The 19062-nt window shown below is 37.3% G+C and overlaps 1 protein-coding gene and 1 long non-coding RNA gene across 2 annotated transcripts in view; one reads left to right on the top strand and one right to left on the bottom strand.

The window, feature by feature from the left end:
• The window catches only part of LOC309482595, a 475034-nt gene that overhangs the window by 195360 nt on the left and 260612 nt on the right, over positions 1-19062 (bottom strand). The window lies entirely within an intron of this gene.
• The window catches only part of adgb (androglobin), a 46296-nt gene continuing 27488 nt past the window's right edge, over positions 255-19062 (top strand). The window contains exons 1-11 of the mRNA XM_082147828.1: positions 255-823; positions 1499-1634; positions 1863-1952; positions 4260-4331; positions 4448-4645; positions 5745-5884; positions 6903-6992; positions 12486-12637; positions 17433-17521; positions 18249-18423; positions 18524-18611. Of these exons, the coding sequence (XP_082003954.1) occupies positions 747-823; positions 1499-1634; positions 1863-1952; positions 4260-4331; positions 4448-4645; positions 5745-5884; positions 6903-6992; positions 12486-12637; positions 17433-17521; positions 18249-18423; positions 18524-18611 (1307 nt within the window). The 5' untranslated portion in view covers positions 255-746. The remainder of the gene's footprint in view (positions 824-1498; positions 1635-1862; positions 1953-4259; positions 4332-4447; positions 4646-5744; positions 5885-6902; positions 6993-12485; positions 12638-17432; positions 17522-18248; positions 18424-18523; positions 18612-19062) is intronic.

The raw sequence follows: 19062 nt of genomic DNA, 5'->3' as shown, positions 1-19062 counted from the left end.
ATTACTTTAAACTGTCTGTGCATGAGCAAGATTTAATTATTATATATTAGCAGGAATGAATGAGCAAACTTGATGGGATTTAAATATAATAATACTTTAATATACAATATAAAATTAACAATAAAATGCCTAAAAATATAATACAAGAATCAGAATCAATTTCATACAGTTTTAGTATAGGCCTACAACTATACAAATAAGACATAATATCAATACAAGTACAAATGGAGTGGGATGAAGAGTGCAAAGTAATAGTGCAAAAATGTAGTGTGCAAGATGCATATGTATGTAATGTTTACATAACACAACGCAACGTTGTCGCGTAATGACGTAATTACATGGTGACGTAAAAGCTGATTTAGCTTTTTGGAATCGGTTCTTTCTTTGAAAAGAACTGTTCAAAAGAAAAGAGAAACTATGGTGGCACTGGCAGTAATGCAACATTATGCATGCCGACTGCCGTGAAACACCAAAGAAGAAGAGAGAAGCTAAACGTGTCGCTAAACGACAGAAGATAGACATAAGAGTTTGTTTAAAGAGGTCAGGACCATTGGCGCGAGGTGGTAATACAGCTCTGCGCTCGAGCTGTCGGCAATCCCCAGCGATCCTGTCGCCTAGCAACATGGCAAACAGTCTCACCCTGGCCATCGCTTCCTATTCATCATTATTTTCCGTGCTTTATTCAGCCAAGTGTTCCTTCAAACGATGAACTCTTAGATTAGAAACAAGGCCTACATACGCTTGCAATGTCGAAGACACCCAAGAAAAAGGTGTCCTCATCCAGCCTCGTCGCTTCCTCGCCTGGACAATCTCCCAAAAAAGAGTAAGAATTGACTTGATCATGTGTTGATGCCATGGCATCAAAATATGTTCACAGATGATATAAATAATAAAGCCTTTATTTCGCCAATTCGCCTTATATTTTTACTATTATGTTATGTATTATGTTATTATATTGTGTTTTAATACAATATTGGAGGTCGTTACGGATTGTTTTGCCAGTTGTGAATTTGACAACAACATAACGTTAAGTTACATCATTTGTGTTTGGCAAGTTAATTTATTGCATTTTTCTTGTGGCTTTTATGGTTGCCTACACTAAATTGTGTATTTTTTTACATTAACAACAACAGGCATACTTTTCTACCATCAATAACGGATGATTAAATTTTCTTTGCGTTTAGGTCAATGGGTCAAACATAGGTTAATGACATAGTTATATTAATGTTTCACTCCTGTTATAAAATAAAATTGCATTAAACTGAATTAGATTTGCATTTCCTGAGAAAATATCAGTGTTTGGAATTAAAGTAAGAGATAGCTTGATGGTAATATGCAATTTACATTAAAGATAGATGATAACAATAATTGAAAAGACCAACCACGAGTCAATATGCAAATTCAAATGCTTACATTGTAAGTACCAATAATGAAATTATTATGTTAAATAGTGATCAATTTTAATAGATTACATTAAAAAGCAAAGCACTGTCTCTAGAGCATCTTCAGTGATCATTGCATCAGAAAGCCCTGAAGAGCTAAAGAAGATTCTCATCTCTCTCTGGCCGGAGTGGAGCGACACTGAGGTCAATGCAGAGAAATGGGATTCAAATAAAACCTCTAAGGAGAACAAGGTGAGTATTCATGAATAGAACAACAATTCAATGTTTTTCATAATAATGTCTATGTTGGTCCATTGGTAAGAGTAGAAATCTGTTTCAGCAAATTGCTTGGCTTGAGAGATGTAGCTTTGCAATTGATGAGTCAGAGTAGCTGGTACCATTACTTTTTGTATTTGTTTTCCCATTTGATTGTGAATCTAAAACCGTACTGAGCCTTTTATGTAACAACATTGTCAACAGCTCTTTGACGATCCAGAAGGGAAGGTTGAACTTCCGGCCTCCTTGAGAGTACACACTTGGAAACGTCCTTCAGAGTACATACTTAATAAGGTAAGAGTTTTTCAGGAGCCACAGAAGTGATTATCATCACTAGCAGGTCAAACAAACTTGATGGAACTGCATTATTCTGGGTAGGTAAAGTTAAACAGAGTTTTTTGTCACATTCACATTGTTTTTTTCAATTGTACTTTACACATTGTTTGAGTACAATGTGAAGTACTATTTGAACTGACATATTAAAAATGACCAAATAACTCATATTTGTGTTCACTCTGCTCTTTAATTGCATGTTTTGGGGAAAATCCAGTCTTATCTTCAATGCCGAGCTTAATTGATGAAATCTGTTTATGCTGCTTTCATATCATGTTTGGGTTGTGATTAAATTACCTCATGCCTAGCAGAGCATTTCACAATTATTCCTCCATTTTGATGAATCTCGGCAAGTCATGGGATGCTAAAAAGTCACAACAAGCAGCAAAATCACAAGGCAATCAAGACTAGGCACTAGAGCTCTAAAACCAATTATTTTTTGCCATCTGACTGGCTGCATTTAAGATGTTTAATTGAGAGAACGAATGAAGGTCAGCTCTGTTGTCATTTCCATGGCAACAATTGGGATAAAAAGATGATAGCTGCGATTCTTCTCTCCTAGTATGTGAGTGATACTAAGAGCCTTCGATTTACATGTAATTAAAAGTCCACTTACAGAAGATTATCAAATATTCATGGCAGCAAATATTCATGTCCATGAGAGATGATCTGTGACAGTAGTGGGAAGAAAACATTGGGAAAATGGGAGAAATTTCTCAAGTGACACAAATTTTTATATTTATAATAGACCAAGTGAGCAAAACTATAATCACTTTCAATAATCATTGTTCAGTTAGATTTAGCTGTTTTATGGTGCAATCTCAAATAATCACACTGGGTTTGGGGTTACGTTTTTTTTTTTTTTTTATGTTTTTGAAAGAAGTCACCAATCATTTGATCATTTTGATTTGATTTGATTTTAATATACAGACCCTTTCCAAAAAATTTGAATATCATGGAAAAGTTAATTTATTTCCATAATTCCATTCAAAACGTTAAACTTCTATAGATTATAGATTCAGGGCCCACAACTTAAACAATTTCAAGTATTTAGTTGTTTATTTGTACATAATTTGGGCTTCCAGCTCATAAAACCCACGAAAACAGGATTTAAAAAAATTTGAATATTACATGAAATCACACAGTAATTACACAGTGATACCATGGTCATTGAACCAGGTTTTGGTTATTTTGGCGGTGTGGGCAGGTGCAAATCCTGCTGGAAAATGAAGGAAGCATGAAGTGCTCTGGAAATGTCCTGGTAGACGGCTGCGTTGACTCTGGATTTAATAAAGCACAGTGGACCAAAGTCCTCTTTTCTGATGAGAGCAAATTTTGCATCTCATTTGGAAACCAAGGTCCCAGAGTCTGGAGGAAGAATAGAGAGGCACACAATCCAAGATGCTTGAAGTCCAGTGTGAAGTTTCCACAGTCTGTGTTGGTTTGGGGAGCCATGTCATCGGCTGGTGTTGGTCCACTGTGCTGTCCACTCAACACAGCCGTCTACCAGGACATTTCCAGAGCACTTCATGCTTCCTTCAGCAGACAAGCTTTATGGAGATGCTGACTTCATTTTCCAGCAGGATTTGCACCTGCCCACACTGCCAAAATAACCAAAACCTGGTTCAATGACCATGGTATCACTGTGTAATTACTGTGTGATTTCATGTAATATTCAAATTTTTTTAAATCCTGTTTCCGTGGGTTTTATGAGCTGGAAGCCCAAATTATGTACAAATAAACAACTTGAAATCGTTTAAGTTATGGGCCCTGAATCTATAATCTATGGAAGTTTAACATTTTGAATGGAATTATGGAAATAAATAAACTTTTCCATGATATTCTAATTTTTTGGAAAGGGTCTGTACATTTACTCTAGTCTTCAGTGTCGCATGTTCCTTTAAAAATCATTCTATTATATGATGATTTGGTGCTCAAGAAACATTTTAGAAATATTTTTGAAAAACTATACTGTGGAATAATTATTTTTCCCATTTTTATTTGGTAACAATGTAAAAATCTTTACTATAACTTTGCCATTTAAATGCATAAAAAGTGTTAATTTCTTTAAAAATATATATTACTGACCCCAAAACGTTTGAACGATAGTGTATATATATATTTAATATATATTGTAAACAAAAAGACAACTAGGTTGAACTCGCTTTAGGTTTGTTTTGAGTTTGTGTTTAATTAGTTTAGAAAACTAAAATCATCAAGGTAGATCTTCAGAAACTGACATTATATGAATCTTGTCCTTTGAAACAGACTCCTGTTGTGGTGGAAAATAAATCTGCCTTTGACCTCACCTCAGCAAATGAGCATTTACTTTCAAGTGAGGTGAGTCATTAAATCACTTCGGATGGCTTGCGTTACTGATTAGAACAAAAAATTATTAGTTTAGTTGGCGTTAACTTACAATGGGTCACTCCTCGCCCTGCTCGCCGATTTCACAGCTTATTCGATGGATCATTAGTGAGTTCTACATTCTGTGGAAAGTCTGCAACACAGGAGAGGACAAGGCCGTCTCTACGGAAACAGTTCCCAACCTTTGGAGACCCTGGGAACACATCTACTCCCTTTGTAAAGCAGAGAAGGACCACATGCCCCTCTATAATGCCTATGGGAAGTATGTCATTAAACTCTACTGGATGGTAAGTTCAGGTTGAGTATAGACACCATATTAAATGTTTTTATTGAAAACCTGTTGTGAACAACATTTACTGCGTTTCCTTTCAGCTTCGTGTCTCTTTTACAGTTGAATAACTAGAACAGTGTTGTTACAAGAATTCAAGGAACACTTAAAGTTATGTTCTCCATTGAAAAAAAAACCTGGAATAACTAAATAAATAGTTCAGCAAAAAACAAAATTTCATAAACTCACCGTCATTTCAAAACCACAAATTTAGTTAATCTTTGGGATACAAAAGGATCTTTAATGAATGAGAGGTTCTGCATGGTGATACACAAAATTGCCAAATATGCTATACCTATTGTAGCATTTGTTCACATTCTCCAGCTAGAAGGACACTGTGTCCTTAAGGCAGTGATTAAGTGAGAACACAACGCTTATCAGGGAGCCGAGAAAGTTGGTAGAGCCGTGACTGCTCTATCCTCTGGTCACAGACAACCGAGAATTCATTTTTTATTTTTTATCTTAACAGCTTCTATTACTAGAAGTATGAGAAAAGACTGACCTGTACGTTGGTAACAATGATTTGTTTGACAGGTGATATCAAAGAATAGTAAACTAGCGCTCTCTCAAGTACAAGAGCATTTTAGATAAGGCCTATGTGCTGGGCAATAGTTATTTTGTTGCTGACTGATCTTCTAAGATCACTCTCTTTAATATAACTCCATTAGAGTTAATGATGTTTATCACAGCATTTTCACTGCACATTTTACTGTGTACAAAATGCACACTTATGAACCATGGACTTTAAAGGCTCATCTGAGTTCTGATTGATGCACCTTTGGTTTTGTGTGTATTAAGATGAGTTTGATGGTGAGAAGATCATTAAAAATTGGATTTATTTATTACTTTGTTATATTTACTTTGCTTATATACAGCACATACATAAGTGAATAAATGCTATTTAACAAATGTTGAGTCACAGAAATCTGACTATTTACAATCTATCCAGATGGAATGTGCCATTGTATGATAAACTTTTACTGAGTGTATCTGAGATAGTTTACTGTCTCATTAATGATAATGGATGTATTGTTTACAATTGTCTTCTGCTTTTTTAGGGAAGTTGGAGGAAGATTACTGTTGATGACATGTTACCATTTGACAAAGATGATAACCTGTTGCTTCCCGCTACTACAAACCAATCAGAGCTTTGGCCCATGCTGTTGGCTAAGGGTATACTAAAGGTGGCCAGTACTGAGTGAGTATTTTTAAACCTAATTCAAACAATAAGTGTTTGAATTGTCAAATAATCGGTTTAATTAGTTCACAAAACCAGTCCAAATGATTCATTCACAAATCTGACTGACCAGGTTCTCGACTTCAGCTTACGTGACTTGACACTAGAATAGCTCACCGTGCCAGTGGAGGTTTATTAGTGAATAACAACATCAATTTTCAGTCTGCTCTTCACAGAAAGCTTGGTTAAAATGGGCCACTTTTATGATATTTTGATTGACTTTTGTATCCTTTTTGAAATGGCAGTCTCCATGCATTGCATGCAAAGGAACAAGTACACTATTCCCAGAATTTATTTAGCAGAAGTTTTGTGCATCCCAGAAGAATGAAAGAGTGGACTCATTTTTTCATGGTGTAAAAGTTTTATATAGCTTAGGAAATGAACCATCTCTGAGACAGTTAATTATTTATGGTTCGAAATAAAATGGTCAGGAAACAAAAAACACAATTGTGTGCTTCCAGAGGGCAATTCCCAATTAACACATAGTACATGCTGTAGAATTCATTACTGCCAAGGTTTGGCTCTAAAGTGATCACAGTCGTGACTCACCTGAAGCCACTGTACATCCTGTTTGAAGTGTGCTTGCGCGCTTGTGTGGCAGTGATAATGATGGAATGGTTCTTTGCGTGAAGATGAACAGTGAAATCGTGCAGATAATTAATAGCTGCCGGACTGGTTGAATACAACGTCCCGTGAGGCACAATTAGAGCATAAGCCATCTGGTTTCTTCAGAGAAAGAGAGCAAGAGGTCACACACACACACACACACACTCATAGACATGCACAGATCAATGTCTGAAATGACACAATGGAACTGGAACTGAGCGTGCATATTCATGCAGTCTTTATTGAAAGGAGAACCAATGTTTTTTTTCTGGTATTTTAGGATGTACCCAAACCTATTTGAATGCATTGTATGGCTGTCTGGCTAATAAGTAAACTGTTAATGTGTAATAGTGATATGGTTTTCTCTTTCCAGTATTCCAGTCTCAGGCTCTGGGAGAGAGTTTGGAGATTTTACAGTCATGCACTGTCTCACTGGATGGATACCAGAGATCATTCCTTTAAAGTGAGGCTCTCTTTAAACACCTCCTCTTAAAAAATGACATACTTTTTGTTTTACATACAACGTTTTTAAATTTTGTGGGGTATTAGTCAAAAGTGTGAATAAATGATCATTTATTGGTTATTCAGATTCAAGTTATTCAGATTATCAGTAAATAATTATTTAATTAGGCTTGGCCCTTTGGCAGCTGTGATGCCCGATTACTAGATCAAATGAGGCCCAGGTGTCTTTTTTTTTTAAGATTATTTGGTCTGCACATTTTTATCGCTTTACAGATTGATCTTCAATTCATTTTAGTACACAATGTACCAATTATATCACAGTTTAGATATGCTTTATGAATACTTAAACAAGTTTTTTTTCCGTAGGCCTGAGACACTGGGATAGGACAAACAGTTTATCTGTTTTATAAATGCATGTTATTAATCTAAATGTGAATGATTAATCCATGCACTGTATATGTTTAATAAAAAAAAAAACATTTGGCTCACATTTAGTTCTGCAACCATCAAATCAACAACGGATGGACAGAACCAAGTCCCCACCCTACTTTCTTTTTTCTTTTCCAGTAATCTGTTTCACTCAGATGTACGTCACCATATTGAAGAAAAGATCTGTCGCTGCTTCTGTTACATCACGACTTAAAAAACACATAGAAACATATTTATAGTAAATTGGATTGGATTTGCAATAGTCAGCACTCATTACTATAGTAACACTGAATTCTTCACTTTATTAAAATTTACTAAATTAAGGGTGTCTTACAAGTTTTCACTTTTTTGAGAGCTTTTAGTTAAGTTGTATAGTTATTAGTCCGTTCTCTCTGCCTATAGCTTTGTATTTGTCTGTGGTATGTGCTAACAAGCTTCATTAAGCTGTGCTTTGCGATACACAGAATGTCCTTCTTTTCCTCACAGTGTGCACAGATGCCACCCTTATTAGGAGGAAATTGGTTGCAGACACTACGCTGTTGTTCTGCAAACAAATAGCTGGCCTTCACTGCTGTTCCGGCTTTATCGAGTTACTGCAGGAATGTTGTTGTTGTGAAATTAGCGTAACTTTCTCTTCTCTAGTGTTTGACTCTGTCTCTGTAGTTTGTTGTCACTTCCTCAGCATAACTCTCACATCTGCTCTGTTTTGAGAAACACGCATGGTGTCTCGTAATTTACGCTCTGATGAGTTTCCGTGTTTCAGCGGCTCCTCAAGAGACCAGTAAACACATTTTTGGAGAGCGTACACTCGTATTTTGGAGAAATAAATTGCGGTGAGAAGAGAGCACACATCTTGCTGTCATATCTTCTAGAGTGCTATCATTTTTTTTCGAGGCTTGGCTGGTGTGTCTATCAAAGTAGGGTCTCCTGAGGTCATTTACTTCATGTTGCAACCCTGCAGGTTCTTGGAGTCGTATCTCACTCCAACAGCTCACATATTTGCCTGAACATCAGAGAGCCAAGAGAGTCCAAGAAAACCATGTTCTTTTAAAACATGTAAAAAGTAGCTTGAACAGAGATTATTTAGTAGTTCAAGTCAGTTGTTTATCTTATTATTATATAATAAACAAAAGTTTTGTTGACCTTACTTAGATTCTCAAGTATTTGTCCAAAACTTGTCCAAATGTTTTCCCAACTTTCCAAAAGGGGTTATCTGGAACAAACAATTTTTTGTTGAACAATCTTGTGCCATTTCTCAGCATGTACTGCAGCTAGAAAAAAAGTATGTGGTAACTATTATTTAAAAAACATTTTTTATTTATTTACATTTATTAATTTAATTATTGCTTTGCATTTACTGGCTTAATATGCTGCTGCTGTTGCTGTTGTTGTTATTATTACTCTCTGTAGCTGTCATATGGTTGAGAGTTCATATTTTTACTGAATTAATATTTGTTGATCATCACAATGTTTGAGATGTGTGTGTTGAGCTGTATGTGCTTCTCACTGCTACTTTTAATTGCAGTATATTTGCGTAACGGTAAAAAGTTTGCCTCTAGTTTTAATAATCAAATAATATTCATGTCATGTAGTTTGTTTTTTAAATCAAACATGGGGATGAAAAACAAGGATTGTAGCTGCTTGCATTGCTAAATGCTAAACATTCTATGCTTGCCTTGACAAGAATTTTCAAAAAGACTACCTGTTACTCATTAGATCTACTTTAATTGAGCAAATTAGTTATTAAAAAGTTGAATGTGATAGGTTAATGCATTATTGTTTTAAGTTGTTTTACAGTGTAGCATGTGCTGGCAAAACAATTTGACAACTTTTCAGCATGAAATTAGAAAACATGGACAAGCAGATGAGTGAAAAGAAACTTTTCAAAGATTACCAGGGATATATAGTCTAGCTATCAGCAGACCAAGCTCAATCTTTTAAGATTGAACATTAGTCTGGGGAGTCTGTTCTGTATCTTCTACTGCACATGAGGCGTGATCAACGGGCATAGTTCAAATGACTCTGTACGCAATTGGATAGTCCTTCAACCAATCAGACTTCAACCAACCAATTGCAGCGAAAACTCCAGGCAGGAAACGTGTCAACAAACGTGTTGGTTTGTAGCATTGATCAGTGGTTGGCAGAAGCAGCAATGGCATCGAGCGATTTTGTAGGTTGTGCACAAAAAAAACATGAAAGTGAGTGGTATTTACACCCACTCGAGCGATTTGTTTGCTAAACTAAAAAAGTAATTGAGCATCGACGAGAGGTTAAAAGTAATTGGATTGGATTAAACCTGCCAATAGCGCGCCAGGTGGATAAGCCAGGTTGTGATTGGTCCCCGCAGATTTGTAACGGAAGGAGGATAGAAAAATGTACAGGTTTCCAGCCTGAGCTGCAGGGCGAAATCAGATCGGGCTGAGTTTACCCAGTCTAAAGGGATATACACATGACCATTTAAAAGGTTGGGGTCAGTAAGATTTTTTTTTAAGAAATACATTTTATTCAGCATGGACACATTAAATTGACCAAAAGTGACAGTAAAGACATTTATAGGGCCCTATCTTGCACCCAGCGCAATTGACTTTGTACACCGACGCATGTATCATTCCTATTTTGCACCCGTGCACAGCGGACTTTTCCCTCCACAGAAGCACGTCGGTAAGTTAGGAAATACACTTGCGCTCCCGGGGGCGGTTCAGCGCAAAGAGGAGGCGTGTTCCGGCGCAAACGTTCCCTCATGCTATTTTACAGGTTTGGAAAACAATTCCGCCACTAACCGAAAAAAACTAGTTTAAAGTCAGTGGCGCGTTGCGCATGTTATCAGAGAATGTCTTCTTCTTCTTCTTTCTTTTAATGGCGGTTGGCAAACAACTTTTAAGTGTGCATTACCGCCACCTTCTGATATGGAGTGTGGATCACCAGAGAATGTCTAATAGGAAGAGAATTGGCACTCTCTGGTTACTTCCGGTTTCTGGACTGGCTGCAGTAACACGTCTCTGTCCATGCGGGGGCGCTCGCAGGCGAGTGCAGAATGAATGGAGGTCTATGGCGCTATACCCATCAAAATCCACTTTTCTCAGGATATAATTTTTTTTCTAGTAATTTGAATGTTGTATTCGAAAGGAGATGCAAAGAAATTACACATTGCTGGGTGTTAGATTTTTTAGAGTCACTTATTTGCTTTAAAAAGTCTTTTAAAATGTCAATGACATCATACACATCGTACGACCAGAGATACTGCTTTACGGCAATCCTTCAGTCGCTTTGGTGCTTTCGTGCTCTGCACTTTCTTTTCTCTCGAGGCATCGACAACACAGCTGACACAGGTAAATACACGTGCTAGAAGAGTTTTTGTTTTGTTCGTTTCTGGTCCCGCTTCGGATGCCACGATGCCATCAAGCGGTATCTCTGGTCGTAATCAGTCCTTCACTGACCAATCAGCGTTCATTAGCAGAATGCTAGCGTGTTATGGGCAACAACAACTCAACCTGTAAGAAATCGAAAGGACATAAGTATTCGTTCATTCAATTTTCGACCTATAACCCATGTTGAACTTGCAAAACCTACAATAAAATCTGAGATTTCTCAACGGCAATCGGGTGAAAGAGACAAATTTTGCCGTCTAGCCCCATAGACTCCCATTCAGTCTGCACTCGCCCGCGAATACCTCCAGTGGAACTCTAATGGAACTGCAGCCAAGATCTATACAATGGGGCTAATAGGAAGTGCCAAGGCTTTCCGTAGACGGGCTCTGATGTTATTCAGATGATATTTTAAGGGTGCATGCTTGGCCATAATCAATGTGCACAACGCGCATACACTTTGATTCTCTCATCTACACAGAAGCAGCAGTTTTCATTTTTGCAAATCATACATTATTACGATACATAGATAGATAGATAGATAGATAGATAGTTTATTATAAAAGCATACATCTAGCTTACACATTTACCCAAATTATCATACGCCTGTTTAACCAAAGTTAATTTGGGTGTGTTTCTCCATCCCCAACGTCACTTCTCTGTGTTTTACGGCCCTGACGAGAACGTCGGTCTCCTCGGCTGTGAACCGCTCCTGGCGCGCGCCTGGCAAATCCGCCATTACAATAGGAATCCGCTTTAGAACAAGCGCGCCTGCTCTTAAAGGGAATGTGAGATGTCGCTCTGATTGGTTTATTTCACGTTACGCCCAAACCACACCTATGAATAATGAAGCTACTTCAGACCAACCCCTTTTAGATTTGCGTCGGGCGCAAGAGTCATTTATCCCGCCGGTATAATAGCAACAGCGCCCAAGACCCGCCCACAAAGTTACTTGCGTTTCGCACTTGATACTTGCGTTTCAGATCGTTAAAATAGGGCCCATAATGTTACAAATAGTTTAAAATAAATGCTGTTCTTTTGAACTGTCTATTCATTAATAATCCCTACAAAATGTAACTGTACAGACATTTCTGTATAGCGTATTAGAATGATTCCTGAAGGATCATGTGACAATGAAGGCTAAAGTAAAAGCTGCTGATATACTGTATAAATATATAATATGTTTTATATATTAAAATATAAAACAGTCAATTTAAATTCTTATAATATTTCACATTATTACTGTTTTATGTTGTTTTGATTAAATAAGTAAAGCCTTGGTGAGCATAATAGACTTCTTAAAAAAAAAAGAAAATTCTTGCAGAACACAGTCTTTTGAATGGTAGTGTTTGTTGAAGGTTAAATACTCAAGCATAATAGTGTGTGTTGTTTGCATTTGTTTTTATCCGTTTAGACCTTAATTCAAGCTGTAGTGATCCCCTGTACCAGTTAATTGAACATTGCTCACCTGTCTCTAATTGCTATTTATTGATTGGACGAAAGTGCAGAGGCTTTGTTTGTTAAGCTTTATAAGTTTCATCCATTGACCCTGTGACTTCCCATTAATTTGATTCAAGCCTTTTGTTATTCTCAGACTTAATAAATTGAGATTATTAGATAAGTTCACAGTAAAACCCCAGTTAAGAGATAGAGATCAAAACATTTGACACTAATCTTCCATGTGTTAATGTTGTTCTTAGATCCTGGTATACAAAGAAAATTTGGGAATATCTGAGGGACAATATTCCTCAATTCCAGTTGGAGGAAGAGAGCTCAGAGGAGAAGACCACGACAACAGATTCTAATGTGAACGAGATCAAGAGTGAATCTCCCACAGTACTTAAGAGCAGAGGTACCGACCCGCACACACATCACAGTCATTTATCCCTTAACAGTGTGTGACATGTCTGATTAAAAGACACCGGCAGAGAGAGTAAATTAGAGAATCGATATGGCAAGATGCCTGCTGTGCAAATGGCTCTTTATTTAAGAGTTTCCTAATGGAATTTTAAAATGGGGCTTTAGAATTCAAAGTCATTTAAGTTTGACGGTGTAGAATATCAAGTGTTTAACAAGTATTTGAGACTTTAGAGTCTATGATACCTTGTGCTAACAACACTCTTTGTAAGTTGATATAGAGGCTAATGAAAACATAATTATGATGATTATTGTAAATGCACAAGACTGTCATTCTGAATGTTGCAGTGTAGAAGTTCAGTGGCATAGTGGTAACCTTTTGTTCCTAGGCTTATAGGTACAATGGCAGTATTTAGTGGGAGTAGGGATATTAATAGCTATTTTGCGCTTGAAATCCACAGGGCCTCACATGATCAATCTGAAGCCATGTGGTTACCACTATAGAACTGTTGCGAGTGGAAGGCCTCATGAACATTTTTGATTTCAAAGCTTTGAGGTCATATCCGTGCTAGTGCACTCCTAAAATTTGACAAAATGAACCCTTTAACACAGAGGTCTTCAGCCGTACTCCTTGAGACCCGTCTGCAAAGTTTATATCTAACCTGAATTTCACACTAATGTGATTTTCAAATGGTCCTGAAGAGCTTTATTAGCTTGTTCAGGTTTATTTGATTAGGGGTTGGAGCTAAACTCTCCAGGACAGTAGGTCTCAGGAGCAGGGTTGAAGACCTCTGCGTTTGCAGATGTACAAATTTAAAGGTTATAGTCTCTTCTTGGAAAATTATCAAATATTGATGATTTAATATTAGGGTATTTTAAATATATGATATTATGAAGTTGCTCTTTGTGACTGTCACGGAAAGTTATGGAAATTAATAATATTCAAAAAAGTAATGGATATTGCTATAGTCAATCTAAATTTCTGGTAAGGCTCAAATTATGTCTTCGACTACAAATCAAGCCGGGGACACACTTAATGACTAAGGCCGATTATGAATGGAATTTCTAGTCAGAGATAGTTGCGTTCAGTCGGTGTTTAAAATCTGCTCCAGTCGTTGGAAACAGTCTGTAAGTGTGTTCAGTTCAGTCTTGGAATGTTTCAGCTAGTTGTTTAGTGTGTCCTCGGCATTACTCGTGTGATCTCTATAAAATTAGTTTTTGAGAATCCTTATTCAGTTATCATAAAAGGATAGAAAAGTCATGGAAATTCTTTGATCTGAAAGTGTGGGGACCCTTCTATAGTCCTGTATTTTGATTATTTTCCCAATGCCTTTTCCCATAGACAGCCACCTGACTATTTAAATATTAAATAATAATAAAAATAATAAAATAAAACCCTTTTAATATAAAATGTCAGTACAAAACAAGAAAACTGAAATTGTCATATTCATTAGGGTCTTTAAAGATGATCCTTAAAGGGTTAGTTCACCCAAAAATGAAAATTCTGTCAGTAATTACTCACCCTCATGTTGTTCCAACCCCGTAAGACTTTCGTTCATCTTCGGAACACAAATTAAGATATTTTTGATTAAATCTGAGAGCTGGATCACTCCTCCATAGGCTTCTATGGGATCGAAACTTGCCGGCCCAGAAAAGTCGCTGACGCTGGTCATGTGTGTGATGTGTGAGCCTATGTGGTGATGTACAACACAGAAGCGCTGCGCTGTTACACTACGTGAATTTACTCAGGCCCACACAGAAGAAAATGAATGGGCCGTCAAGTTTCAATCCCATAGAAGCCTATGGAGAAGTGATCCAGCTCTCAGATTTAATAAAAAATATGTAAATTTGTGTTCTGAAGATGAACGAAACGGGGTTACGGGGTTGGAACAACATGAGGGTGAGTAATTACTGACAGAATTTTCATTTTTGGGTGAACTAACCCTTTAAGGTGTGGACATAAAATGTTCAGTTTTTCTTGTAAGAGTCTGCTAAGAGGAAGAACAAAGGCAGAAAGACCATTCAGCACAGTGCAGCTATCCATCCAAATCAAAGTCAGGTTTTTTTTTTTTTTTGTCCTTGTACTTGTGTATATATACTGTACATATTTTCATATATGGTTTTTTTCCCTTCTCTCCTAACCATACATTATTCAGTGTAGTTGAATATTTGATTTTCATACAGCAACTCTCTATATGCGGTCTGAAACCAATAATAAATTGCAGCCAATGTGGCATTGAGCTCTCCGTATAGGGATGGTGATCTGTTTAGTGAGGCATTATGGGTAAAATGACCCATAAGGATCAGTATGCCCCCTCTGACCACTCATCTTCAGGTAGCACCCTCTTCCGTCTCCATGCATCACTTCTTCTGCAGGTTCATGCATTATGGAGTCAGTGCCACAGCCTTCACTGCCAGATGTGTATCATGAGCATGAATAAATAAAACAACCCCTTGTCTGTGATTGTGCACGTGTTTTTGTGTGCATAAATGTGCTTGGTTTTTCACCGAAGCAGGGTGTGTTTGTGTCAGACTGTGAACAGAGCGCTAGTGTTTTTCTCTCAGGTAGTGTGATCTGAATTGAATGATCTGGCATGGCCTCGAGCAAGCACTGTCAATTCTGTTACCTGTACAGTTTATGCCTGAAATATGCAAGGAGAGCAAAGAGCAGCGAATCAGGCATGCACACACTCACACATACACAATATGCATCAATTTTACACCGACCTGCTTTGAAAAGCTCAGTGCTTGATAAGAAGGTGTAATTGTCAGTGTGCATGTAAACATGGTTTTCTGACAGGTCTTTGGAGACTAACAATTTGATGAGTCTATTGAGGCTAATGGTTTGCTGTTCAGATAGTCTGTTTTGGATAATTGGCTTCTGCAAGTGAGTGGTTCAGATTACACTGGGATAATGCAATGTTTGCTGCTGAAAGTCACTCTCTCTCTTGTTATCCTTCACAAACATTCTTCATTTGCTCTATCCTCTTATCTATAGGGTACTTTAATCCATATAATGAATCCATTCCCTCTGTTATCCTCTCACTCCCTCTGGGTGTTTGATACTAATTAATGGGCTGGAAATTATAACATGCTTTGACATATATCACTTTGGCACCGTGGCCTAGATCTTCAATGCCTAAAGGGGAATCTCTTATTGAAACGTACTCACACACATGATCGCTGTTCATTCTATTTATGGCACTTTCCATGAATAGGACACAAAATAGGTCCAGCACCTCTTAAAGTCCTTTTTTAACAAATTGTAAAAGGTGGTGCTTAACCTCTAGAAAATGTGGATTGTCAACTTGTCATTTTACTTTCCATGTTTTGCTATATATTATATGCACCATTTTATGTTCTATTTTCTCTGAGGTTTGCAGCCCTGATAGCACATTTGGAACAAGCCTAAAAAGGGGGGGGGGGGGGGGGGGGGATATATACAGTATATATATCAGTTTTATTAATAAATCAGTAAATCAGTATTAACCCATTCAATTACATATTCTGATCTCACAGTTGTGAACCCCTCAATAGGGGACCAAAATCTAATTATAATGACAGACACCACCATTTGGTAAGCAAATCAATAACCCAGATAAACCCAGATCAATTGATTATCTGGGTTTATAAGGAAAATGGGCAAAGGGTTCGAGGAGTCTGTAGGTAGACTTCCCACACGATCGTTGCCAGGTAAATATTTCTATAATTCCTCGATTTCCTGAATTGTTGTTATTATATTTGATTAACTGATGATTTTATTCTATGAATTGGATTTTGAATGATTGTTCTATTACCTGGTCAATAAATTGTAAACATTTGATTTTATTCCGACTGACTCTGAAATTGTTTTCCCAAGTAGATTAAACGGATTCGTATGTTCCCGCAAGTTTTGTGTCAGATTAGTGACGACTAATATTTGGCACCAATTCAAGTGTACTTGGTTTTCAAAGACAAGAAGGGAATTTCCGTTTAGAACAGCAAATGCTGCTTGACCAATCTAAATCTGGGTGTGTCTTACCTCTGTTTTAATGTAATGTTACTTTAGATAAGTGTACGTGGGAAACCACGGCATGGCCGATCCAAAGCTATTATAAGAGAAGTAATGTTGGTCAGCTTATATCTGTAATAGTGGCCATACCTCTACTGAAGTAAACGCTAAGTTAAATTCAAGTGTATTCAATTCCATGGGGGCTATACCGAAGTATCTTTGATTGTGTAAACGTGAATGTGACCGATCTCAGGTACATAGCAATTACCTCTGTTTGATGATCAAAACTGATGAGCTTGTGAACGTGAGACCCACGTTAAACAGAAGACGTGACGACCTCTGAGCGACCTCTGAGTTAATCTGGAACGGGTCAAATATACTTAAAGAGTTCAAAAGAATAATCAAACATTCGCTCACTTTTAATGATGCTCAGATATCATTAAAACCTTTTTCATTTATGGAGTCAGATGAAATAACGAGGTAATGCATATGAGAAAATGTATTTCATTTAATCTTGTTGTGTTGTGTAAAAGGAAAGACGCCCCGTATAATTGGAGACCGCCATTGGACCTTTAGTTGGGCTTACACCTTGATCTATCCATTCGTTCTTTCTTCCTCTTATTCAAGACTGCGCTCCATCATTTGATTATGCTTTAAGCATTAAAGAGACGGAAGTCTGACAACAGGAAAAAAAGTTCAGCTTAGATTTTGAGGGCCTAAAAATGACACGTCCTTTCATGTATAATTCTTTTAGTCTTCTTCACACATGCTGTTTCTCTCTTTCTTCTTTCTGATTTAGCCACTGGTCTTATTCCTCAGATGGTAGTGTGTGCCAGTTACCAGCCCTTGCACCTGCTGGAGAAAAGGACCTCAGTGCTTACAAGGATGGTAAGCACGTTTTTCAATCTGTACTATACACACTACAGTTAAAAAGTTTGGGTTCAGTATGTTTTTATTTTCATTTTTTTATTAGAAATGAATACTTCTATTAGCAAGGCTGCATTAAATTGATCTAAAGTGTCAGTTTAGACATTAATAATGTTACCAAAGATCTCTTCAAATAAATGCTGTTATTTTGTAGTTTTCTATTCATCTGAGAATCCTGAAAATACATAAATAATAGTTTTCACAAAAATATGAAGCAGCACAACTGTTTTCAACGCTGAGCACCAAATCAGCATATTAGAAGGAATTCTTAAGGATCATGTGACACTGAAGACTGGAGTAATGATGCTGAAAATTCAGCTTTACCATCACAGAAAACCCATTAAAAAGATATTGAAATAGAAAACAGTTATTTAAAATTGTAATAATATTTCACAATATTACTATTTTCACTGTATTTTTGATCAAATAAATGAAGCCTTGATGAGCACAAAAGATTTCTTTCAAAAACATTAGGTTTAGACCAATTTCTCAGCTTGTTTAATATAACTCTTCCACTGCGCACACTTGCCTAAAGCTCATTAATTTAAAACCTGTCCCAAATGGTACTCTCCCTCCCTCTATCTTAGTCTCAAGCAATATTTGGCTCTGTTTGGATTAGCGCTGGCTGTCTAATCTGCTATTAAGTTTCTCTTCTAAAATGTCAGATTGTGGTGGGTGTGTTCTCCAGGCTGATTCGTCTGAGAGTCTGAGGCAGTATGGGCTCTCTCAGCTCTTCAGTCACCCTGTGCTGCTCACCTGCACTCGAGACTGCCCCCTGGTGGCCCCTCCTAAGGCACCCCCAGTTCCTCAATGGAAACTCATCCGCCCCCGCAAGCAGACTAACATCACAGATGAACCCAAGGGTAAGACGTGTGTGTTTTATGTGTAAATGTGTTTTAATTCCTTATGTAATTATTATGATAATTGCTTGAGTTGGATCAAACTGATGTTTATGCCCTTTAGAACCCCCTGTTCAGAAGCCAGAGCAGTTCATTGAGGTTTCTAGCCCCTTCATCAACGTCAAACTTATGACTATGGCTGCACATGACATGTAAGCTCTGTGTGTGTGTGTGTGTGTGCTGCAAACTAAGCTACCAATTACATTAAAGGAAAATACCCAAGCTACCCTTGGAACTAGAGAAAGTCACTAATGTATTTACTTGCAGAACTGAATCATTTACAAGCTGCACATCCAGGTGTTTAACTTAATAAAGACCTTCTTTATTGCTGGCAAATTATAGGATGCATTTCCAGATATAGTGTCTAAAATTAAATGTAGGCATCATCAGGGGACGACAACTAAGGAACAGTGTGTGTCAGTGTGTGTGTGTGTGTGTGTGTGTGTGTGTGTCTGTGTGTATGCATGTTTTTCTATCCCATTGGGGACTTCAACCTGAATGCATACTGACTCATGGGGACCTAACTTGAGGTCCCCAATGAGGAAACACGCTTATAAATCATACAGAATGATTTTTTTGAAAATGTAAAACTGCAGAAAGTTT

Source organism: Leuciscus leuciscus (genome assembly GCF_965113295.1).
Source record: "Leuciscus leuciscus genome assembly, chromosome: 19".
In the NCBI taxonomy this organism is placed as follows: Eukaryota; Metazoa; Chordata; class Actinopteri; order Cypriniformes; family Leuciscidae; genus Leuciscus; species Leuciscus leuciscus.
Note: the sequence above shows the minus strand (reverse complement) of the source record. Positions and strands in the feature narration are given on the sequence as shown.